This window comes from Ammospiza caudacuta, chromosome 21, assembly GCF_027887145.1.
Source record: "Ammospiza caudacuta isolate bAmmCau1 chromosome 21, bAmmCau1.pri, whole genome shotgun sequence".
Classification (NCBI taxonomy): Eukaryota; Metazoa; Chordata; class Aves; order Passeriformes; family Passerellidae; genus Ammospiza; species Ammospiza caudacuta.
The window spans coordinates 1,822,216-1,846,851 of record NC_080613.1 but is presented as its reverse complement, the minus strand read 5'-3'; the positions used below and the strand labels follow the sequence as shown (position 1 = coordinate 1,846,851).

At 51.9% G+C, this 24,636-nt stretch overlaps 1 protein-coding gene across 6 annotated transcripts in view; it reads left to right on the top strand.

Annotated features, from left to right (window-relative positions):
• The window catches only part of DAB2IP (DAB2 interacting protein), a 154,732-nt gene that overhangs the window by 111,854 nt on the left and 18,242 nt on the right, over nucleotides 1-24,636 (top strand). For all 6 annotated transcript variants that reach the window (XM_058818140.1, XM_058818139.1, XM_058818138.1 and 3 more), the window contains 5 exons: nucleotides 4,931-5,084; nucleotides 10,232-10,330; nucleotides 12,444-12,998; nucleotides 20,567-20,711; nucleotides 22,784-22,928. In XM_058818140.1, coding sequence (XP_058674123.1) covers nucleotides 4,931-5,084; nucleotides 10,232-10,330; nucleotides 12,444-12,998; nucleotides 20,567-20,711; nucleotides 22,784-22,928 — 1,098 coding nt within the window. The remainder of the gene's footprint in view (nucleotides 1-4,930; nucleotides 5,085-10,231; nucleotides 10,331-12,443; nucleotides 12,999-20,566; nucleotides 20,712-22,783; nucleotides 22,929-24,636) is intronic.

The window sequence follows — 24,636 nt, the reverse complement described above, 5'->3', positions numbered from 1 at the left end:
AACCTGTAACGCCAGGTTCCCATCCTGAGTATGCTGAGCAGACTTTCCCAGGCAGGGATCAGCAGCTGGGGTTCTGGGAACGGCAGGAGAAAGTTCAGGGCAGCAGAACATGGAGAAGGGTGTGCTGCTGCATGCTGAGACTCCATCCCCACGTCCTCTTCTGCAGGAAAAAATAACATTCTTCATCTTCTGGAAGCCTGCGAGTTCTCTTGTGTGCTGTTTGTGCTGGTTATTCCCATAACATCGCTTTCATATTTGTTTGTTACATTGAAGCAGGATGAGGCACGGGGGAGGAAGGGATGGGAACTCGCTCGCAGCAGCGCTGGGAGGTCAGTGGGAAGCTGGCCCGGCGGGGGGGTCACAAAGCGCTGCTGGGCCCCGGGAGGGCAGAGCTGCTGTGCAGGAGACGGGGCAGCAAACCAGAGCAGTGTGGGCCCTGCAGGGCACAGTGCCACAGGGAGCCGGCAGAGAGAGGCTCGGGAGGGGCAGTGGCACAGGGCAGGGCATGGCCGGTGATTTACCCCCATCTGTGACTGCTAAAATCCTTCTCCCATCTGATGTTGCAAATCCATCTACTGGAGTTGTGCACTTTGTTCTCAGTCATAACAAACCCCTAATCCCCGGGCTGGAGACAGATTTAGATGCTGTCTGTGCTGGGTGTGGATCGGCCGGGCTGTTCTGCTGTGCTTGGGCAGGGGGACCCCTGCAGTGGGTGAGTGCAGGGGAGGGGACCAGGGCTGCCCTAGAGAACCTGCACCCAGCTGGGCACACAAAAGAACTGGCAGCTCAAAAAGCTGCGCTCAGGGAATCTTTGCTGGCCAGGAGAAGTGCCACAGAGTCAAATGTAATTTGGGAGATCAAATCCTTCTGACACTGGGGAAGCATGCAGTGCCAGCTCTGCAGCTGGTGCAAGTGGGGCTTCTTCAGCTGAGGGCCTGGATTTCCTTCACAATTCCCCAATCTGCTCATGTTCTCAGAGCACAACAGTAGGAGATTTCATTTCCCCCCCACTTTGTTTCAGTGTTAAGTTTTGTGTCTGCTCCGTCCCTGTGCAGCCGCCCACCAGGTTCTCTGTTTGTTTCTGTCTCTCAGAAATAATCAGGAACATTTTCATCATAAAACCACAGGAGCAGCGGCCAGGTGGTTTCAGGCAGGTGAGGCTCTGAAATGAGGACTGACAGAGTTGCCTCTTTACAGCACAGTTTGCTGCCTCCATTGCTCAAAACCCAGCCCTGGAGTTGGGTGAGGAAAGGATGGATTGCCTCTCCATCCTTGTTTTTGCAAGACTTCCCTGCAGTCCCCATGGTCCTGGTTGGATTTGGTGACACGCAGGTGGCTGTGGAGGGCACAGGCAGAGGGGATACATCCCTTCACACGGTAATGTTTTATGACTTTTATTATTTAGCACAACAGTCCTCTCTGATTGCTCTCGGGCAGCAGAGCTCTTTCTTTAATAACCAGAGACTGGTGCTGCTCTGCAGGACTCGCCAGGTCAGTGCCGGTAGCAGTAATGTCATTTCTCTTTAGAACTAATGTGGTCTTTTATGAGATTTTTTCCTCCCCCCTTCATTTCAACTGAACTTTAGGCAAGTAAAAAGGGATTTAAAAAAGGCCCTTGGCAAAAAGAACTGAATGTGCTGTTTGGAAAGAGGGTTCCTGTTGTGAGATGGCTCTGGGCAGTTGGCCCTTCCCAGCTATTAAAACAAAGGTGTAGGATTGGAATTGGATCAGCTGACGTAAACCAGGACAGGACCTGGAGTACACAGTGAGTTACTGGAGCAGGAGATGGGACAGCCCCACAGGCAGCATCTGCACAGGCATGGCAGGGGGATGGATGTGAGCAAGGTCCCTCTGGCACCCTGCAGGTGTGTGCTCACTGTCAGCGGATGGTGCCCAGGTGTGTTTGCCTGTTTGGGGGGCTGATGGCCAGCACAGGTCTGCAGGGACTCAGGTGTCCCTGGTGCTGTGGGTGCTGCTCTCAGGTGCAGCAGCTTGTGGCCTTTCTGTTACTGCTGCTACAAGGGGAACTCTGTGGGAGCAGCGATGGGGACTGGCAAATGTTTTCCTGTAAATGGGCTCGTGCCACAATGCGATGTCCCCGAGGGACACGAGTGCTCTCTGCCCTGGAACAGGGATTAAAGTGAAAGGACTGTGTGCCCTTTGAAGGCAGGGCTGGGACAGAGATGGGACAGAGCCTGGGAGGGGGCTCTGCTCATCCTGCCCTGCTCTGGCAGAGACATCCTCATCCCTGCTGCTGACATTTCCAGCAGCTCTAATTAATGACATCTCCCCACTTAGCCCTTGGTACACAGACAGATGCTGGGTTTTAGGGCTGGTTTGAGACCTGCAGCACTCCCCTGCACAGAGCAGCATCTGCTGAGAAACGTGTCTGCTGCTGACCTGGGCTGGATCCCAGCGGCCAGGAGGGACCGACATCGTGGGAGCAGGTCCTGCTGAGCCAAGGGCCTGACAAATAACTCCCTGAAAATGTCCCCTTCATTTTAGGATTCCCAGAGGCATTTGGCAGAGTGTGGAGGGATATAAACACACATTTGCTGAATCTGGTGGGAGCATAGTGTGTCCTGAGAAACTCCCCCTTGGTAATCCTTCAGATAGCACATCTGCACTCCCACCCGGGGCCATCCAGCTGCAGTCATTTTAAATGAAAAGTAGACTTGTTTTGTTTTCATTTTTTATAAAAATTCTTAGGCCAGCATGAGGCGATGCAACTCAGTGATGTACTGAGTTGTGGTTTATTTTATCAGTATTTATATTTGTGTACACAAGAATGCAAGTCTCAACTTGGTTATTTACCTTTTCTAATTTCATCTGTAAAATATGGAAATAAGATTTACCAGAAATGGCTTGATTCTGGGCTTATCTGGGCTGGGTGAGAAGTCTGTACTGTCAATTCTTGAGCTCCTAGATATTAGTTCTGCACTCAGCATCCAGAGGTAACTTGATCTGTCTGCCTGTATTAGAGTTCATTTACAGTATCATTCAGAGGAAAAGGATAGGGACCCTTTTCTCTGAAGATAGTGTAAAATTGCCACAAAGTACTGGGAAATGACTGTGCTGGGTTCCTAAAGATCAATTTACTCACCACAGAAATGTGGGGTGAGTGGGCAGCTGAGAGAATGGCTTAATGGCATGGGGAGCCTTGGGGCTGATGCAGCCCAGGACTGTGCCAGCCCCAGCTGGGCTTTCAGCACTGGGGGCTGCAGGTTGTCCCCTCAGAGAGCCTGTGCTGGTGGCTGCTGTGCAGATGTTTTACTGGTGTCCCCACAGCTGCTCCTGGCTGGGGTAGGTGCAGGGAGCACCCTGGGTGTCCCCAGGCTGGGTGTCCCTGGGGAGGAGGTGGCCCTGGCACTCAGAGCTGTTCATGGAGCAGCTCAGGCAGGGAACAGCCACAGGCAGTTCTGTTATCACCTGGGGCTTGTGCATGGCCTGAATCTTAATGGCACATCTAGAGAAACACCTGTTTATCTGCTGCTGCTGCTGCCTTCATCTGAGAATCTCCTTGGGCTGTTTCTGCATCCAGCCTGGGGTGTGATTCACTGCAAGCAATGAATTTTGCATGCACTGTTGACATTTCTCTCTGTTTTGGTCAGCTTCATTCTGGAGAACAACAGAACCCAACACACACACCAGAGCAGGCTGGGAGCATACTGGGAGCATTGTTGTTTGACTCTTGAAGGACCATGCTCAGAATATCACAAACTCTCCTTATTGCTGTCCTTCCGTGCCTTTGGAGGAGGCGTCACAGCCCCTTTGTGGCAGGGACGTTTGGTCTCTTTGGGAGCCCCCAAGTGCTTGCCAGAGGTTTTAAAGGTCAGAGTTACCAGGATCAGAGGTCTGGCATAGGAACATCTGATGTGGTGCAGGCTATAGAGAAGGCTCCCTTTGCACTCAAGTTATTTTTCCCCTTGCCACTTCATGGGTTTGCTGTGTTTTCCCTGGGAGTACTTAACTATCTTTCTTTTTTTTTTTTTTTCTTCCCCTTGAGCGCTCTGGTTTTGCTTTAAGAGTTACGGCACCATTGATTGTATTGGCTGTCTCAAAAATGGTGCTCTGCTCACTGTCTGTGGGCTCCCTGCTGCTAAATGCTGCCAGTGGGACTCCAGAGCATTTAGATCAATCAATAGGGCTATCACAGCCTTATTTTCCACACTGTCCCCATCCCAGGGGTGTGTGTGACAATCAGAGAGAGCTCACGAGCCCAAGGGCTGTTGGTGACAGAGTGCACATCCAGATGTGGCTGTTGTGGTGAGGTTCTGGCACCACCAGAGCTCAGCACCTGAGCTGGAGACCTGATGGTGCTGCTGAGAGAGCAGCAGGTGCTGCAGCCAGCTGGCCTCCAATGCACCCACACTGCTCCACCCCACCTGGGAAGGCTCGTTTAGGAGCACCCCACACCTGGGAAACCTCATTTAGGAGCACCCCACACCTGGGAAGGCTCGTTTAGGAGCACCCCACACCTGGGAAACCTCATTTAGGAGCACCCCACACCTGGGAAGGGTCGTTTAGGAACATCCCACACCTGGGAAGGGTCGTTTAGGAGCACCCCACACCTGGGAAGGGTCGTTTAGGAACATCCCGCACCTGGGAAGTCTCCCTCAGCAGGTGTGGTGGCTGTTTAGAGTTTGATTCCGTTGTTCAGAGACCCCACAGTGTGCAAACCTCTAAAGAATTGACTCCTGACTGCATTTGAGTTGGGAAAAATTGTTTTACTGCTCATACTGCCTGTTACAGAACCTTTAGAGTAGAAATTACAAATGGGACAGTGTAGCAGGCCTTGTTCTTCAGGGCCCTTGGTTATTTCATGGCAGAAATTCCAGTTCCCAGGAATATTGTGCAGTTGTTGTAGCAGATGTTGCTGGCAGGTTTCTCTGGGAAGGGAGCATCCTCTGACCCTGCTGTGTTCCTGCAGATCCCATCTAATGCCGAGGCTGAAGGAGTCGCGCTCCCACGAGTCCCTGCTCAGTCCCAGTAGTGCTGTTGAGGCTCTGGATCTCAGCATGGAGGAGGAGGTGGTCATCAAGCCAGTCCACAGCAGCATCCTGGGACAAGACTACTGCTTTGAGGTAAGGAGCTGTGCTGGGGCTGTTCTGGGGAGCCAGGTGTGGGCTGGCATCTGGGGCCTGGCTCTTCCCAAACATTGCTGCTCACAATTGCTGCACAGAGACCATTTCATAGGCAGAAAATTGCTCCCGTCTTTCCAAGGAGGATCATATCCACACAATCAGAGCAATGAGCTCCTTGTAAAGCAGAGCTGCTGGCACAGGTGCTGCACTGCTTAGGGCTGTGTATCAGCAGAGCATGAATTTGTTTATGCCCCTACAGTTTATGTTCATAGAGATATTGGGAAGTGCTAATCCCCACTCAGTGTTCCCAGAGACATTGCGTGTGGTCACAGAGCCAGCCTGCTGCTGTCAGTGGGAGTGTGGAGGACTTTGTCTAGAAAACTGAAGCTTGCCTTGTTTGCGTAAATAGAAAAATCTGTGAGCATTTCAGATTCCTTTGACATCTGTTATGGCATGTGGTAAGGTCTGTGCTAGCAGGAGGGAGAGGACACGTACAGCCCAGGCTGTAGCTGGGTAATTCAGTACAGGATATCTTGGGAATCATTTGTCCTGAAATGTGGATAGCAAAGTGTTATTGCTTGTGGCAGTGGCTGGGTACAGAACTGGGAAATGGTTTTCTTACAGTAATAAGGCAGTGGATATTTGTGTTTCTGTGAAGAGCAGGTAACACCTGTTTGTGCTTGGATACAGATAAATGGAGTAGCTGTGTTTGGATTGTGCTGTGGGGGTGATGGGGCTGCAGGCTGTCCTTGGATGGGCAGTGCTGGATGAGAACACATGCCAGTGTTCAGAGGAATCAGACTGGAAAGATAAAGACATTTTTCTTTACTGAAATCAGCACGTTTTGAAATGGGTGAGTTAAAATGTCTATTTCTTAAAATATAACATGAAAACAGTCTTACAGAAAATAGCCTCAAACAAAGTCTGTAGTTGGCTGAAGTATAAATTTTGCATTGCTGTTCATTCTTTGTGGAATTGATCAAGTGCAATGGGTCAGGAGGGGAACAGTTTTGTAAATTATGTGTCCTCTATTACATTCCACTCAAGAAAGATAAAATGAAGCTGGATGGAAAATAGATGTGACATCCATAATATAAGAATTGTTTACCAATTCTGTTCAGCCCACAAGAGGAGAGGAAGGGATATGAACAGAACTTGCAGAAAGTTGAGTGAGAGTGAGATACAAGCCAAGCACTTGGAAGGAGGAAGAAAATTTTGGGGTTAAGTGAGTTGGATAAAGAGAAGTCACACTGTAAAGAAAGAACGTGTTAATTGCTGTTCTGCAAAGCCTGCAGAGGAGAGGAAGAATGCCAGGAAACAACAGGGACATTGATTTGTCACTGGTGGCTGCTCACCAACAAGCTCCAGCAGGAGGGACCGAGGTGAGAGCTAAATGGCACTTTGTGTCAATGCCCTGGTCTCGTGGCTCCTGAGGGCCTCTGGAAGCTGGGAGTGAGGTCAGCACTGGAATGGGTTTGCAATCTGTGACTGCAGCCCACAGCACTGGGGTACCACTGGGGGACACCAAGGAGCTCAGGGGGTGTCCTGGAAAAGCAGCCCTGGCCAAGAAATGCCAGGTGGGAAGGCCCTGCCAGGATCACAGGGATGAGGGGGGCTCTGAGGTGTTCTCTGTGCAGTGGATGGGGAAGGTGCTGCCGTTGGTGGTGTCTCATCCCTGCCCTGTGAGGCTGTTGTGGAGCTGCTCCCTCAGGAGCTGTGCTGGGAGCAGGCAGGGCTGTTCTCCAGCTGGGCAGTGGAGCTCCTGCCGGGCACTGCCAGCCTTGCTCCATCCTTCATCCTTCACCTTCTGGTGGCTGGGCAGGGACAGTGCCCGGAGCTGTTCCCATCCCCAGCTGACCTGGGGCCACCAGTGCTCACCTGACACAGTGAACGGGCCAGGGGGGGCTGACAGGGGCCAGGGGGGGCTGACAGGGGCCGGGGGGGCTGACAGGGGCCGGGGGGGCTGACAGGGGCCAGGAGGGGCTGACATGGCTGCAGATGGAGCAGAGCAGCTTGGAGAGGAACTGGCAGCACACCCAGACGGAGACAAAAGCGAGAGGTGCCAGAGCCATCTGCAGTGGAAAACAACCAAGTGGCTCCTTGGGAGGCAGCTGGTGGATGAAGGTGCAGGGAATTGTTCCTCCCTCTGTCCCCACCACGCTGCATTCAGACGTGCTCGGCCCTGCTCCCCTCAGCTCTGCCAGGGAGCACAGTCAGCACCAGGGCAGGGCTTTTCCACAGGCTGCATTTGGCTTTTTCTGCGTACTTAGTTTTGTGAAACTTGCTTTTTTCTCACTTGCTGAGTACTTGGCAGTCGGTATTTACTTGTTTCCTTCATTGATTTTTTTTTTTTTTTAAATTACTCAGCATCATCTTTTTTCTCCTTGCAAGACTCCTCAGTCAGCAAATCATCCCGTGCCACTGCACGTGCTGCGTGTGCTAAATATACAGTGGGCATCTCAGGCAGGAGCAGGGGCTCAGAGCCTGTTCCTGGCCCTGGATTTTGGGGCTCCTGGGCCAGGCAGGGCCATGAGGGCTGAGGGGCTCTCTTAGGTCTTGGCAGACCAAAGCCTTGTCCCCTTGCTCGGTCATTCCTGAGCTGTCCCAGGACACAGCTGAGGGAAAGACAAACTGTGCTTGCTCCAATGCAGCTGAGCCTGTTGCCTCATCCTGGCCTTGCCTCAGCAAGGGAGAATTTAGTGGAGCTAAATTTAGCAGCAGTAGATTTGATCCAGCTGTGCAAACGTTGGCCATTGCTCGCGTGGCCTTGGGATGCCTGGAGCAGCTGCAGGGCCAGGGGTGCAGCTGAGCCCTGAGAGAGCCTTGGAAAATCCCCTGGACAGGAGTGAGGCACCCTCAGTGCTCAGTCAGCATCCCCTGGCACTCCATGCATGGCCCCTCAAGTGAAGCCACCCTGTACCTCAGCACTGTCTTAAAAAGACAAGATTTTTATCTGGACAGATTGTCCATCCAAGGACTGGGGATAATGAATAGGAGAAGTAACATTTCAGGAATTAATGAGTTTTATTAATTGAGTTTGTCCTGTACATTAACAGCATTCCAGCATATCCAAAATCTTGATGAGACCAGAATATTCTCTTTATAAAGTTAATTAATATCTCATAAAGATCATTAATGCCATATGATATTTAAGTCAGAACTCAAAGGTGGGATCTGATTACAAATCTGAGGGAAATTACATTTTTGGTCACACATGGTAGATGTGATCTTCAGCTCCCATCAGACCAAGACACACTTCATATCTGACACATGATTTTCCCCTTCTCTCACTTCAGTATGACAGTTACAGCTTTTTTAGGTTTTGAAAGATTAACTTATAAGTGGTTTAAAATAGAATAAGGAATTTGGCCATGATAATGCATGTGTTTACCTAAGTGTGGCAATAAAATGCAGTGACAGTCCTGTGTGCCAGCAGAGCTCTGTTGGGAAGGCTCAGGGATGGAGGTTAAAGGAGCATCAGCAGCAGTGCAGAGGAGATGAGGCAGCAGGTTTGTCATGGGAGATTCTGAAGGAGCTGGAAATGCTCTGGAGGGTAAAAGGAGGCTGCAAAGATGACACTGCTGGGCCTGCTGGTATGGAGTCTGTTCTTGGAACTCCAGGAGAGCTTGTGCTCAGCTGAATGTATTTTACAGGCAGAATATTAAAGTGTGCAAGGAACTGGGAGGATGTCTGTCTGAAGGAGAAAGCCTCTGGAATATCAAGGGTTGGAAGATTCTTTGCGTTTTTGTGTAAAGACAGAACAGCCTCTCCTCATTCTGCCCTGGTCTGTGTTCAAAGGAAGGGATGTTCTCAACTTATCACTGAGGTTTGCTAATGACAAATCTTAGCAAGTGCCAGCTCTGCTGTAAGAACAGGTTGGGCTTCTGGGAGATACATGAAATTAAAGGAGATTGTGTCTCCCAGAAGCTGATAACCCAGTGCACAGTGTGTAAACACAAACACTGGGAGATGATAAAGCACTCACAAATAACTCTGCAGGTTGAGGCTGGCGGAAATGAAGCTCAGAGGGGAGTTATTTAAAGCAGCAGCCAGGTCCATTCAGCCTCCCAGCAGAGCTGTACATGGTGAATATTGCTGGGCAAAGGAAATGCAGAGGGCAGAGAGCTGGAGCCACGTTCCTGGTGGTCAGGACCAGCCTGAGTGGAGGAGGTGGCAGCTTGGGGAATATCTGTGTGTGAGGAGCAGCTGCAGGGAGCTGTTGGCTTTGGTGCCAGGGAAGTTTGACATGGGGGCACAGGAAGGAAATGTGGTGCCTTGTCATTCTGGCCTGCCAGACAGTGATGCTTCCATGGGCTCAGCAGGATTGAGTTTCCTTGGGACAGCAGGAGTGTGATGAGGAATAAGGGGCACTTGCACCACTGGAAGTGTCACTGCTGTGAGTGTGTTTCTTGAACCCTGGCTATGAACTCCCAATGGCCAGAGAAAGTCACAAAAATACTGCAGAAAATCCCTTGACCTGGAAGCATGAGAGGTGAGAGGAGGGCTCAGCAGCACTTCCAGCCATGTCAGGTTGGGAAGCCCCCCCTGGTTCTCCCCAGCTAGGGTGGGTGCTGTGAGCTCTGAGTGCCCCAGCTGGGCCATGAGCTGGCACAGGCTGTGCCATGGCCAGGAGGGGCTCTACAGACCTGTCCCCATGATCTTCCCAGCAAGGGTTCCAGGAGCCACAGGACACCAAGGGGGAAGGTGGGAAAGCTGGCTTTTTGAGCCAGTGTTCTGCTGGGAACAAGGAATGGGTTGTTACTGTCACAGGCTTTGGGCTGAGCCTGGAGGAATGCCAAGTAACCACTCAGAGTTCCAATTTATCTTTAGTTCATCTAAGGATTTGCACTCCCTCAGTTGTGGAACTTGGTGGTTTAAAGCATCACATGCATGGGGCCCATTATCTAGTGTTTTCTGGTGTGGAAGAGGAGAAGTAATTGGAGTTTGCTTCTATGATTATTTCTGTTACATACAGAGTTGTCCTGTTTTTCCACCAGCCTTAGGGGCTGTTGCTTCATGCTTGGGTAAAGCTGTTCACTTAAAAAAAAAAAATAAAATCCAGTAGGATCTTCCCTAAGCCCCCCTCTCTCCCCAGCCACATGCTGCAGTGTGCTGGTCAAGACATAATCCCGTTCCTTTCCCTGTAGGTGACGACTTCATCAGGAAGCAAATGCTTCTCGTGCCGTTCGGCGGCGGAGCGAGATAAATGGATGGAGAACCTGCGGCGTGCCGTGCACCCCAACAAGGTAGGGCTGGCAGGAGCTGCCTCTGCTCTGGTTCAGCTCCCAGTTATTGCATTCTATAGCCCAGTGCATGGGAGCAGCAGGGGATTATTGTCATTGGAGTGAGTAACTGGAGCTCGGGGTCAGCCTTTTTCCATATTGCTTTCTTCCACAGTTATATTTACAGAAAAGCGCCAATTATTCCTTCCCCTCTCTTCTCAGCACATGCTGCCTCAGCTCTTGCTAAGAATTGATCAGATCAGATGAATCTTCAGTGCTGCTGTTACTGATGGTCCTTGCCACTTCCATAGGGCTGTCACCTCCCAGCAGCCTTGGGACAGATGTCAGGGAGCTGCCAGCAAAGTCACCAGGCTGAACAGTGAGGAGTTCACGTGGCAGCTCCTGACACAGCTCCTGCCTCAGTGCTGGGGAGCTCAGGTGTCCATTTGCAGAGGTGGCAGTGGAGTGCAGCTTTCCCTTCTGCAGCCAGTCAAGGTGCAAAGTCTTCTCCTGGGATTTACAGGAACAAATCCTTCTCTTCACTCGAGCACAGGGACACCCAGTATGCATTTTTATGGCCCACTAGGACTAAGTACATCCTAAAATAAAATGTATAGCTGCTTCTTCCCTGCTGTGCTGGAGTTGGCTGCAAAGATTGGTCAGGATTAATGCAGGATTCCACAGCTGATGAGCTCAACCAAGTCTTCTTCTGCTGGTCAGAGAAACACAAATGATGGGATCCTGTGAACTCCTGGCTGTGCACACTGATTCAGTCCAGGCCTGCTGGGTTCTGAGGAGCCCTCAGTCTCAGGGTTTGTTGTTCCCAGCACAGTGCCAAATGTCAGAATAAAAGATTTCCTGTAATATCAGAGTGTGAGCAGGGGAGGGGAGAGGTGGCCTTCTGCCTCTGGCAGCATGTTGCTCTAGGGAAGTTCAGTTGCTCCAGGACTTTCCCAGGGCTTTTCCTGGTGATCCTGACCTGAGGGGGCTCTGTAAGGTTTGTGTGGTCACACTTAGCATGAGAGCACTCCTGGGAATGCAAGCTGGGGCTGGGCTGTCACTATGGCTTCAAGGTGCAGTGTGGAGTGGAAATCCATTTGGAAGTGTTTCCATCATCTCAAAACCTGCAGTAACTGATGGCTGAACTTTCCATCTTTGTTTGAGTTTACAGACAATGCACTCTCAGTGTCCAGCTTGATATTTCTGTCAGGAATTCAGTGTTCTTGTGCAGTTCCTGTGTGTACTTCCTGAACCTACAGTACCCCATTGTGGACTTGCAGCAGAAATGTTCCTGCCCAGACTCCTGGGCTGAGCAGAGTAAGCCGTGGCTGCTGTTTCAGTGAGCAGTTTCCAAACTAAACAGGGTTTGCAGAATCCCAGCAGTGCTGCAGCTGCCAGTGCTTTATCTTTGGAGTCACTCCTGCAGCAAATACCCCTGGATGTTCTTCCAGGATGAGCTCAGCATCACGAGGGAGCTCTGAAAGATCCACAGTATTCTTGGCTCTGTTACTGTTTAAAAGTATCCAAGGCAGATTTCTGTCTCTGAATTGTCTTGATTCTCCCATGATTCCTCTCAATGTTCAACTTGGGTGCTCTGGACTTCTGCCCTAAAATATGGTGAGCTTTTACAAACAGCTTTTCCCCTGCCTTTGGTGGTGGCATTCCCAGGTGGATGAGGTGATCCCTGGGTGTGCATTCAGGTCCCTTGTGTTGCTCTGTTACAGGAAATATCATGAACTCAGTCTCTACTGAGAAAAGAGGAGGCTGTGAGATACCTGTAACAGCTTCTGCTTTGCACAATCCATTGAGGACCAGTGAGGTTCTTTCAGATTCTTCAGAGGCCCTCTTGGCAGGGAATGGGAAATGGTACATTTATGATTTGGAGGGGTTTTATCTTCCTTGTTCCTTATATTAATTGGCACCAACAGACATGGAGAGCACGATGATATTTTGGAAAATTAACATAAGTAGTGTTATTATGCAAATTCTTGAGAACCAGTATTTCCTTAAAATAAAGTGTAATTAAGCCTCCGCTCATTTAGCACATCCGAAATAATTAATTCATATCTCCAGTTTTGTTGTTCTTGGCTTTGTGGATTTTTTTATTGACCTTTTTTTCTTTGCATCTTTTTTTCAGGACAACAGCAGAAGGGTAGAGAATATGTTAAAGTTATGGATTATTGAAGCCAAGGACCTGCCAGCTAAGAAAAAGTACCTGTGTGAATTATGCCTGGATGACGTTCTTTATGCACGAACTACCTGTAAATTGAAAACTGATAATGTCTTTTGGGGGGAGCACTTTGAATTTAATAACCTCCCATCGCTCAAAAACATTACTGTGCACTTATACAAAGAGACTGACAAGAAGAAGAAGAAGGACAAGACCAACTTCATTGGGCAGGTGAACATCCCTGTGAGCTCGGTGACAGGCCGGCAGTTTGTGGAGAAATGGTACCCAGTGGTGAGCCCCAACCCGGGCAAGGGCAAGGCCCCAGGGCCCATGATCCGCATCAAATCCCGCTACCAGAGCATGAGCATCCTCCCCATGGAGATGTACAAGGAGTTTGCTGAGTACATCACCAACAACTACATGGTGCTGTGCTCGGTGCTGGAGCCCTCGCTGAGCGTCAAGAACAAGGAGGAGATGGCGTCAGCGCTGGTGCACATCCTGCAGAGCACGGGCAAGGCCAAGGTAGGACCCCCTGCCACCTGTGGTGTCCCCCCTGCCACCTGTGGTGTCCCCTCTGGCACTGTCAGAGCAGACTCTGGGGTTGGGTTGGGAAAGCTCCTCAGTTGGGCTTCAGGCCATTGTTAATGTGCTCTGTTTTCCTTTTGATTGCAAACCAGTTGGTAGCACACACAGCACGAGTTGCTTAATTAGCAGAGAGGTTGGTGGGACCACGAGACACCAACTGAGCCACTTTGCTTCACTCTTCTCCTTCTGGAGTTTCAGGGGCCAGGCTCTCTCTGTATAAACAGGCACAGTTGTGAAAGTAAGCAAGAAGGCAATTTCCCAGGCTGGAATGTAAGCAGTGCTGGCCTGAGCTGTGCAGCCTGTGTGTGCTGGGTGTTCTGGGTTCCATGCTCTGCTCCCTTTTGCTGAGCACCCTGCACAGTGCAGCTGACCAGGAGGGAGCAGCCTCTCCAGAATTCCAGACCAAAGTGCCTGCAGGCATGTTTGTCTCTGGATCAGCTCTTGGTCTTCGGGGTCTGTCCTGCTGCTTTTGGAAGGGGGTCCAGGGGTGCTCCCATGGCAGTGCCCATTGGAGGTTGATGCCACCACCTTGCACATGGTGGAAGTTCAGCCTTTGTGGATCACTTTGAGCTCCTTCCTGGTTAGGAATGCTCTGCCAGGTCTGGGGAAGAGGCAGGCCAGGAGGAGGCAGAGAGTGGGAGTTACTGCTGGCTGTGACCTGTGAGGGAGCAGGCAGGGTGGGCAGAGCTGGGATGCCCAGCACACGGGGCAGGGAGTGACCCCACTGCAGGGCATCCTCCGTCCCTGTGGCCTGGCACAGCCACAGGGGGCAGTGCCCATGTTGGGGCTGCAGGAGTTAAAGCATCACTGTGACCACCTCTCTGCACTCTGCAGGGGAGAGCTGGGGAAGGGCAGATGTCCAGATCTTTCTCAGTGCTGAGGAGATGTGAGCTCCTCACCTGAGGGGCAGTCACAAGGCTCTGCTTCCTTGGCAGCTGCCGCTGCTGCCGGGCCCGTGGCCGGGCCGTGGATTAGGCTGAGTTACCATCTGTCAGACAGAGAAGTGCCTTGGCTTCCTGATCTGGTTCAAGGCAGGCAAAGCTCACTGAGAGGATTGGGAGCTGGGGGCCTGCTGCTGCAGCAGCAGAGAAAATAGCCCTGCTAAAGGCTCCTGATCCCAGGAGTGCAGGGAGGGACCTGTGGGGAGCAAGGCTGTGGCTGCACAAGAGCTGAGCTTGGTGTCTCTGTTCAGGGCTCCAGAGCTGTCAGCCCGTGGTTCCTGGGCTCAGCCCTGCCTCGTGCTGGCACCAGGAGCTCTGCTGCCCCTCACTGTGGCTCCTGCAGCTCTAATGCCAGAGCTTTGTGGGAATAACATTGCCATGCAAGACCCTGTCCACAGTTTACACGGTTCTGGGCAAAAGGCTTCAAGTGTCATCCCAGTCTTAATCACCATGGATCATGTGTGGGCATGGCTGAGAGTGGCTGTCACTGCTCCAACCTTTTTCCTCTGCCTCTCAGTGCTGGAGAGGCTCCAGAGGGAGCAAGTGTGTTTCCCGACATGTGTCTGCATCAGTGCTTGAGATCCCAGAGGCTTTACACAGGGGACACGGCAAACAGTAAACAGACTTGATGACTTTTCCCCTAAAATGGAGCTTCTGCTTTTGCTGCCTGTCATCTGCCATCAGCATTAGCGCCGGGTTTGGGGAGCTGTCAGAGCAACAGGAGTTATTGGAGCATGGGAACCAGGTGCTGCAGCCTGGGCTGGACAAGCAGGGAGAGGGAAAAGCAGCAGAAAGGTAGAAAAATAATGAATGAGAGAAGAAAGCATGCCCTTCAGGCCTGCCTGGGGGACGTGAGTGCACCCCTCAGGAGAGCTCCCGTGGCTACCCCAGCACCCTGACCCCTGAGTGAGGGACAGCAGGCAGGGACCCCCCTTCTCCAGCCTCTGTCCCCTGGTGACTCTGGGAAATTGCCCGGGCTGGAGGTGGTTCCTCATCCTTGTGCATCACCAGGAGCCTTCCCAGTGAGCCCTCAAACCCCCCTGCCCTGCGGCCGTGCCATCGGCAGCCGCTGATTGATGTCTCTGATAAAGGGGTTCTGTGGCTCCTGGCTGCCGTACTGGGCTGAAGCAGCAATTACGGACTGTGACACAAGTGTCCAGTAGATTATCTTGGGAGACTCGTTAGCAGCTAATTGCTGTTGGGCTGTTCGGGCCGTGTTTTCCTGCAGCGATTTGCTGTAAATAGGGGGTAATCCCTTAATGAGGCCGGGATGGGGCCGTGTGTCTGCCCGAGCTGGGGCTGAGAGGTGTGTGATGGTGCCACGTGCCAGCCACAGCAGGTCCCTCCCAGCCACCCCTGTCCCTGCCCACGGCCACCGAGGGACCCCTGCCCGAGGGACACCTGCCCACCAGGTGTGGTTACCTGGAGCTGCTAAACCCAGAGTCCCTCCTGCCAGGGGCGCAGGAGCACCTGGGGCTGCAGGTGGAAGGGGCACAAGGGCTGTAGCTGATTTTTTTCCCTAAATCTCTGCTTCTTGCTGGGCTGTAGCTGTATCACAATAGCTTAAAAAGGGGAGCATGAGAGTCCCCTCTGGAGTCAAAGTCCGTGCTTCCCTTGATCTCTGTGTGGGAAAGGGAAGAACTTCATCCCTGCAGTGCCGGGTTGGTGTGCACGGGGCAGCCTGGAAAGCCCTGAGCAGCTGCCAGGCCAGTGGGTGGAGGAGAGGGGAAGAGGTTTTGATAAGGTTCTGATAAGGTTCTGAGTGCAGCCACTCGGGGGGGAGGGAGGGAGCTGTCCCAGCCCGCTGGAAAATCTGACAGGCATCCATCAGCTCTTGGCACACACAGATGTCCCCTTTCTCTTATGGCAAGAAAGGCTGAAAGAGGATATTTGGTGGTTGAAGCAGAGATGGGGACTCTCAGCTCAGTCCTTCACTTGTTACCTGTTTTCAAAACCTTCCTGGTGAGAGCACTGATGCAGTGTTTGTTCCCAGTAAGGATGAGGAGATGCCCAGCAGTTTTGACATGTTCTGCAGCTCTCAGACAAAACACACAAAGTCTTAAAGCAGTTCTGCTGCCAGGGTTGGAGTTACCAGGAGTGCTCAGTTCTGCCTTACAGGGCTTGGTGTGGCCCCTGTGATGTGGTTGTGGGTAGGTGGCTGCATCCTTCCCAAAGGACTTCTGATGCTTCCGGAATATTTCCATGCTTAGATTTGTTTCAGGGCTGTCTTAGAGCTCCCAGAGCTCAGTTCATGACCATAAATATACAAAAAACTTCTCTTGTCCAGAGCTCCGGTAGATCAAACCCAGCATTAGACAAAGCTCTAACTAACCAGCTGCTCACTGGAAATAAATATTTATGGTGCTGGGAATGGAGTGAGGAATAAACATGTGTCCCTGTTTGTTTGTGCTGTGAGGATGTGCCTCAGCTGAGCAGATGGAGCTGCCCCCCACCCCGTGTGCATCTGCTGGAACCTCACGTTCTGGGCTGGGTCAGGGCTCTGGGACCTGAACTCCACACAGGGACATGAGAGGTCACTCAGCGTTGTGTTCCTGTTGTATCCCTCAGGTTTGCTTATTTCCCTGAGCAAGGTGATGGACACAGAGTGCTGTGAGTTAACCCTCATGTTGCCGTTCACCTTTTCCCAAGGAGAATTAGAAAAGGTCAGAAGTGCCATGGGATGAGTTGCAGGTTTCAAAGGGGGAACATTGCTCTGTTTCCTGGCAGAGAGGTGTCTGGAGCAGATCCTCAGAGGAGCTGTGTGATGGAAGAGTGGAGAACTTGGGGCTGGGCTCCTTGGTTTCACAGCATCTGCCCAGGACCAGGACCCAGCTGCTGCCCCTCTGTGCTCTCCTTTCCCTCCTGATCCTCCTGCACCGCAGTTCCCTCCCCCTGGGTGTGTCCCAGTGCTGCTGCACCTGAAACCTGCAGCCCTACCGGCTGCTGCTGCTTTTCACCTTTGCATAAGGGCCCAGCTGGACTCTGAGCTAGTCTTTGAAATAAGCAATAATCTTATTACCTTTATCAATTCAATCCTCTTAAGGTTAAGTCAATCCTATTAATCAGGCTTGTGATTTGGAGAACCTTATTATTTCAGAGTCAATCTGCCCATCAGTCAGTGACAACAGCAGGAGTGATCAGCTCCATCCCAGGGGGGTGTGACCACCCCGGGCAGTGCAGGGCCCTGGGGCTCCTCAGCCCCCTGGCACCCCTTGTGCTCCCGCTCTGGACACATCCCAGAGAGCCTGGGCTGGCAAAGTGCAGAATCCTTCCTGCACTTGGACAGGACACGTCCTACAAGACTGGTGTTGCTTGTTGGCTCCCTTGGCAGTGCTCCTGCTCCCACCACAGCCCTGCCAGGGAGGAGCTGCCTTGGAATAGCACAGGGTGGTTTATGTGGAGACCAGTGCAGCCTTGTGCTGTCATGCTCTGAATTTATTTATTTATGAATTGCTCTTCTCTTATCAACATATGTGCAGCGACTGGGGTCGCACAGGTTCAGATCCGTCCAGTCTGAAGCAAAAAGCCTTAAAATAAACATGGGAACGAGCCTGAAGAACACTGCCACAGCCCTTAATTTTGACTGTAGACCTCTTCCTTCCCCTCTCGACTCTGATGTAATGAAATAAAGCATCTTATTTTCTTCCATTGCCAGGGGCCCTAACTGAAAACAACCCCCTGCTGATCTGTGCTGCTCAGAAACAGGGAGTTTTATTGGCTTTAGTTATTGCATTTTATTCAGGACCTTGTATGTGGGTGAGTGAGGCCCCCGGAGGGATTCCACAAGTATTTGCATTCCATTTGTGTCTTCTGAGTGCTGGCTGCTGGAGTACTTAGGGCAGAGATAGCAGAAGTGTGATCCAGAGCCCGTGTGGCTTTTCCGTGGAGAGGAGAAGTGAAGGTCTGGCCAGTGGCAGGGCCAGGGATGGCAGCATGTGATGGGAAGTGACCCCTGCCAGGGCTCATGGAGCTGCCCAGAGCAGTCCCTGCAGAGGAGCTCACCCCAGGACGCTGCCTGGGGGAATTCTGACCCCACACTAGCCAGGGCAGCTCCTGCAGCCTGGCTGGATGGCTCTGCAGCCCAGACCTGCAGGGACAGGGAGGATCCTGACCCCTGGGATGCTGCTGGGTGTCCTGGCTCGCCCCCCCTTCCCTGCTCAGTTGCAAGGCCACATTCTGCAGTGTTACTGCTCAGCTTTGGGTGCTGTGCCATCATGGAATTCTCTGGGACTTCAGCAGTTTTCCTTTCCACTTCGGAGACAAGGAGTCCTTTCCCAGCTGCTGAGCTGCAGATGCTCCATAGGGAATAAAAACAGCAGCAGAGATTTCCAGGGGATTTTTTTCTGGCTTTGTGTTGAGTCCTGCCATGGAATCTTACCTCGTTTTATATTCTAGTGAATTCTGTAGATTATCCCAAGTCACCCAAATTCACATTAACTGTGGCTCCCACTTGGCCCTGGGTTTGCAGGACTCAGCAGGCAGTGCTCAGCTGACAAGAGGGGAAAAGCAAACACTTGGCTAAGAGACGCTGTAAAACTCAGTGTTCCTGAGATAATTAGTATGTTGGGAAAGTGACAGGAAAGAGAATCAAGCAAAGCCAAGGTCAGCGGCTGCTAATTAAGAATCAGCACCTTGTGTCAGCCTGAGCGGTGGCTTGGAATTGAAACGTACCCTGGGAGAGCCCCGGGAAGATAAAGGTGATAGAGTTACCCAGATAGCAGCTAACGGGATTTGAGCAGGGTTTAAAGTTTCATTCCAGCTTGGCTGATAAAAAGGGCAAAATGAGAGAAAATAGCAGAGGGAGGCACGTGCTTTGCTTCCAGGAGGGATTTTTGCTTCTGCAGCTGCCGGAGCACTGCAGACGTAGCAGGATTTGAGGAAGGGCATCTTCTGGCTAAAGAAATAATGGAAGTGTTTGGGTTTTTTTTAGCCCAAAGCTCCTCCTCTGGCTTTTTTGGAGGGTCTTGGGGAAGGTCAGGGCAGTGTGTTGGTCCCAGAGTGTTGTGGAAGGTGGGAGCAGTGGATCCTTGGGTACTGCAGGGATGTCTCATCCCCTCTTTGTGCTCTGACACAGGGCTGTACCTGCCTGCCCCAGGGTTTGCTTTGCCTGGGACAGGAGCACAGTGATGGAGGGTCTGTGGATTAAATTATTTGGGCCTCCTGGATTCAGGGAAAGCTGTTTGTTGAACCTTGATTAAACTTTCAATGCTGAGATATCCATGTGAAAAATGAAACAGAGCAAGTTGCATCTGGTGCAAAGCTCCCATCCAGACACTGGCAGGGAGTAGGACCTGATGTCCCCTCTCCCCAGTGTGGGTTGGAGCAGGCTGGACCATGGCAGCTCTGCTGTGCTTGGGGACATCAGGGACAGGACCTGGGACACTGTGGCAGCCTGGGGTGCTCCTGCTGCCCCTGCCAGGAACGGGCTGTGACCCTCAGGGGAAATGATGAATTTCTGAGGGAAGGTTATTACTGAGCAGGTGATGCTGTTTTAATGGAAGGTGCCCCTGGTTGTGGAGGTGAATGAATGTGTGTGTGATCATTTCTCTGTCTCCTGCATGGGAGGCAGTCAGAGGGTTAATGTGGGTGATTTGCACAGTGCCAGTGGCCTCTGTCCATTGTCACTCAGGTGAGGGGTGACACCTCAGCACGTGTGCAGTGAGGAGGAGCCAGGCAGAGCTGCTCTGTCCATGAGCAGTGCAGAGAGCATGGATCAGCATTAGCAGGTGCCTGGCATCCCTCCTGGATCAGGCCTGGCTGCAGCACACTCACATCAGTGCGTGCCCAGGAGCTCCTGAGCCCCTGCTCAGTGAATGCTGTGGCTGAAGCAGATCTGGAGCTCACTCTGAAATGCTGCTTTTCCTCTGGAATGTGCAGTTGAGGCCAGACTGATGCAGGGGCAGCTGTCAGGGGCTGCTCCTGCTCATCTCTTCCACTGCTCTGCAGCACAGGGGATTATCACATCCCATGGATTTGGTTGTGTGCACACCAGACCAAGAATGTGCCCAAAACGGGCAGTGTCAATGCTGTTTATCTCCATGAATAGGGAGGAAATGGGAAATTTGAGTATCTCAGTGCATATCTAAGGCTTGTGTCTCAGCCATTAACTGGGCACAACTCACGACATTGGAGCATGGCCCTGGTTTGCAGGCAGTGCAGTTGGACACCAAACACAGCCATGTTTAACAGGGGAGAAGAGGTTTTGCCCACAGAATGTGGGGCTGACACAAGAACAGCCAAAGAGCAGCACTGATGGAGAGGCAGCTGCGGGTCTGGGAGGAGTCACTGTAGGGGTGCAAGAGTTGAGGCTCTCCAGAGGTTCATTTCTCCTTGTCTCTGAGGAAGTTTGGGCAGGTGGTGAGGCAGTGTTCACACTGGATCACCTGCAGCACCTCCAGTCCCTCGGGTGGCTCACAAAGGTGGGCAATGTTCACACAGGATCACCTGCAGCACCTCCAGTCCCTCGGGTGGCTCACAAAGGTGGGACCTGTCAGGGCTGGGGAGCTGCAGCTCTGTGGAACCAATGTCAGTGCGTGGTGACACACCATGGGCTTTGCTTTCCAGGATTTCTTGACTGACCTGATGATGTCTGAAGTTGATCGCTGTGGTGAGAATGAGCATCTCATTTTCAGGGAGAACACACTGGCCACCAAAGCAATTGAAGAATACCTGAAGCTGGTGGGGCAGAAATACTTACAAGATGCCTTAGGTATGTACAGAGCGTTGGCAGGTCTGGCCCAGAGAGGTTCTCCAGGTGCATGGTGGGGATGTCAGCTGAGCCCTGATGGCCATCAGAGCCCTCAGCATTTCCCTGCTGAAGGTTTCCCCGGCAGCAGGTCCGAGCCTGGACACTGCCGTGGCTGCAGTGGGCAGCGCCCTGTGCCAGGTGAAGGTGACTGCAGAGCTGGCACCTTCATGTGCTTTCAGAGCAGATCAGCAGTGGATGTTGGATGGGACTCTGCTGCTACCAGGCTCCTGTCTCAGCCCTGGCTCTCAGGGGCTGGTTGAATCTCCCCCCAGCAGAGACGTGCCCGGCTCCTGCAGCGCTCCCGAGTCAGATGAGATCTCCCAGCCGCAGTGATGCCTCCTGGAGCAGCCAGCACTGGGAACCCTCCTGGTGGTTTCTTTTTCCAAGTGCTGGCTGTTTATGGCTCCAAAAATACTTCTCTTGATGCAAATGAAAATAATTAGAAGCTTCTGCTTCTGGGCAGGTCAGAAAGGAATTGCTGCGTGCGGGGAACACAGCACGAGGATGGGGAGAGGCTGCCTTGGAAGCTCTGTGAGCTTCCACTGGATCCACATCCCAGGGCAGCATGAACAGAGTTTCTATTGAGGTGTTAATTTTTCAGCATGTTGGGTTCCTGCTAGTGGATTTGTATAATTTTAGCAAGGAGCAGAGAAGCATAAATACTTTATTAAGAGAATAATAATAATAATGAAAATCTTGAGAAAAGGGAAATAGTTGAGCAAATTCAGGCAGAGAGCCCACAAGAATAGCAAAAGAAATATTACTTATTTCTGCCTTGTAATGCTTTCTGGTTGAAGGCAAGTCTGTAAGGAGATTACTCATAAAAATTCTCAAAAGCCAGGAGATTAATGATATCAGAATTTTGAAATATTCCCTTTTGGGGGCTCAGTGCTGCCAGGCCAGTTCCATCTCATGCAGGAGGAGCCTGGGGTTCCTGCTCACTGTGGAGTGCAGGTTCTGAGTGACCTTGTCCCAGGGAGATGAGTCACCTGCATGTCACAAGGTGCCCCAGGGCAGCATGGCACTGTCCTTGGAACCATGGAGCGGGTGATGGGGCCAGGGAGGGACAACAGGCATCACCTGCAGGCAAGCAGAGCAGCTCCAGAGCTCCCTGGCAGAGCTGAAAATACTCTGGAGAGGCTCTCCAGTATGTAATTAAAATTTGTTTTGGCAATAGGGAAGGAATGCAGATTGGAGAGGGGAAAAAACAGAATGGGAAAATCCAAGACAGTTGGGAATTAGGAGCAAACCAACTGGAATGAGAAGAAAACCAAAGCAAACCATTCTCCCAAAATGTCACCCAAGCTAAATGCTGCCTCCTCATCCCTGTCACCCTGTCCCCAATGTCCCCAGTCACTGCTGGGAGGAAGGACTGAGCCCCCAACCCTGAGTGCAGGGGCTGTGCCCAGGTACCCTGTGGTGAAAGGTGGCACAAGAGCAGAAGCTGATGGAGCAGCTCAGTGTGAGCCTCTGCAAGGGTGAGGAGGAGCAGCCAGGCAGCAAAGAGGAGCACAGGAAGACTCAAAGAAATATTTTAATTTCATTTTATGTGATGTTCAGCTCAAAATAAGCCAAGTAATTTGTTTCTTTCCTTTAATTACCTCTTTCTCCTGTGAATCACAGTGGTTTGTCAGCACCAGGGCACAGGCTGCAGTAGCAGGCTGTGCTACCAATAATTACAGGGCCTGCCAGCATCCTTCCTCCTGGATTAGCCCCAGGGAGTCTCTGGGGGGCCAGGCAGGTGCTGGGCAGTGCAGCCTGATGCAATACCCCAGAGGCACAGGGACAGCTCTGCCAGCTGGGAACAGGGATGGGATGTGCTGGGTGAGCTCTGCCGGGCTTTCCTGGGCCCTCTGGGAGACATGGAGAGCCAGGGAGCTGCCCCAGGGGCACCACCTGCTCTTGTGTCCCTCTCATCTTCCCCCAGTGTGATGGGCTGCCAGGGGCTGCTCGGGCACTGGGGCTTAGGAATGGAGCTGCTTGAAGGCTGCACTTGTCATGTCTCCAAACCCATCACCAACTCTGTTTTACAGGGGAGTTCATCAAGGCACTGTATGAATCAGATGAAAACTGTGAGGTGGATCCCAGCAAATGTTCATCTTCGGACCTCCCCGAACATCAGGGCAACCTGAAGATGTGCTGTGAGCTGGCCTTCTGCAAGATCATCAACTCCTACTGGTGGGTATCTCGGGGGGCACTCCCTCCTCTGGAGCACTGTGTCTGCAGGAGCTGGGACCTGTCTGTGGCTCTGGCAGAGCTGTGCAGGGGGAGCTGCCAGAGTCTGGACTATCTGCTCTGAGCATGTGGCACCCTCCCAGATTCTCTGGCACCCTTCTTTTCAAAGGTGCCAGGGTCACTGGGGCACAGGGACAGGGCAGGGGAGTCAAGGAACACCAAGTGAGATTGATTCAGAGGTGCTTGATGCCAAATGTGTCTGAAATTCTGGAATAAAAGGCAGAGAGGCATGTCCTGGATCTTCCACCCATGGACCAAGTCAGTCTGGAGGGGACTGACAGATCTACACCTCCAGGAGCATCCGGCAAAGCTCGGAAATCCTGCGGCAGGCAGGGGCTGTGGCACCTGTGAGGAGCTGCCCCAGCACAGGCAGCTTCTGTTGGGCAGATGTTCTGTGGTTGCAGTGCTGGAGCTGGGAGGAGGATGCTGTTCTCCCTGCTTGGCTCAGCACCCCACATTCCTCTGGGTTAACCCCTGGCTCTGCCAGCCCTGGGCGGTTGCTGGGTGATGGGAGCCCTTTGCCTCCTTGGCCCAAGGCCTGGTATGCAGCTGGAGGCATTTCCCACTTGTTTGTTCTCAGGGTGAAGGTTCTTGCAACTGGTTGGGACAGGCCCGAATCTCCCACATGGGCTGGTGAGAGGCACTGGATCCTGCTGAGGAGGTGCCTGTTTGGCACTGCTGTGCTGGGAGCCAAGAGTCCCTGGGTCTGTGACAGCTGCTGCCTGCAGAGGTGACCTCAAAGGGGAAAAAGATGGACTTGGGACTCTCTTTACTTGGAGAAAGAGAAATATTTTCTTTCTGTTTTTTGCTAGCATAACCAGTCTTTGGTCCTTATCATGAGAGAAGGAGCATTTTTGTCTCACTGCTGGATTTCCAGCCTTTCTGCTTAAAATCTGGGCTTAGTTTTTATTAATGTATTTAGTAGCAACACTGTTGTTGCAAAGCATCAACAAGGGATAATACTGGAGGAAGGAGGTCTTTGATAACAAGGATTTCTTGTTTTCTCTCCTCTCCTAACCATTGTGTTGAGGTCAGAAAACTTATTATAAATAATCTCCCAAGATACTGAGTGTGCTCTTCTGGAAGCCAGGAAGGGAACTGATCCTGCTCAGGGGGAGGGCAAGGAGCAGGAGGCTTGCTCAGGTTGCCATTATCTACCACAGGTACACAAAGGGCAGGTTCTTTACAGGTATCCCATTCCTTATCCTTGGCCAATTAATAACTCTGGCTCAGGAATGGCGTTTACCTGCTCTCCCAGGAGGGATTCACCACTTCTAGTCAGCAGTGGATCATAATGGCTTGAATTAATGTCTTCCTAAAAATATCCAAAGCAGCACTCAAAGGTCACTCTAAAAATAGGCTTGAAAAGTGACCCAGGGAAAGTCAGGAGTGCACAGGAAGTTTGCTCCTCTCATGCTGCCTTCCAAGGAGGGCTGGAGCAGCTGAGCTGCTGCTCTGAGTGGTTCCCCCCCGAGTCCTTTGAGCTCAGCGGTTCCTGGGGATTAATTGGGCTGATGAGTGTTGGGATTGGCCAAGGTATCCCAAGAGCCAACGATCCTGCTTTAAATAGAGCACTGGAGAGTGTGTGCTCATCTGTGCAGAGAGTCAGGGAGAGGAAAGAGGTTCACAATAACCGAAAATTGTTATAATT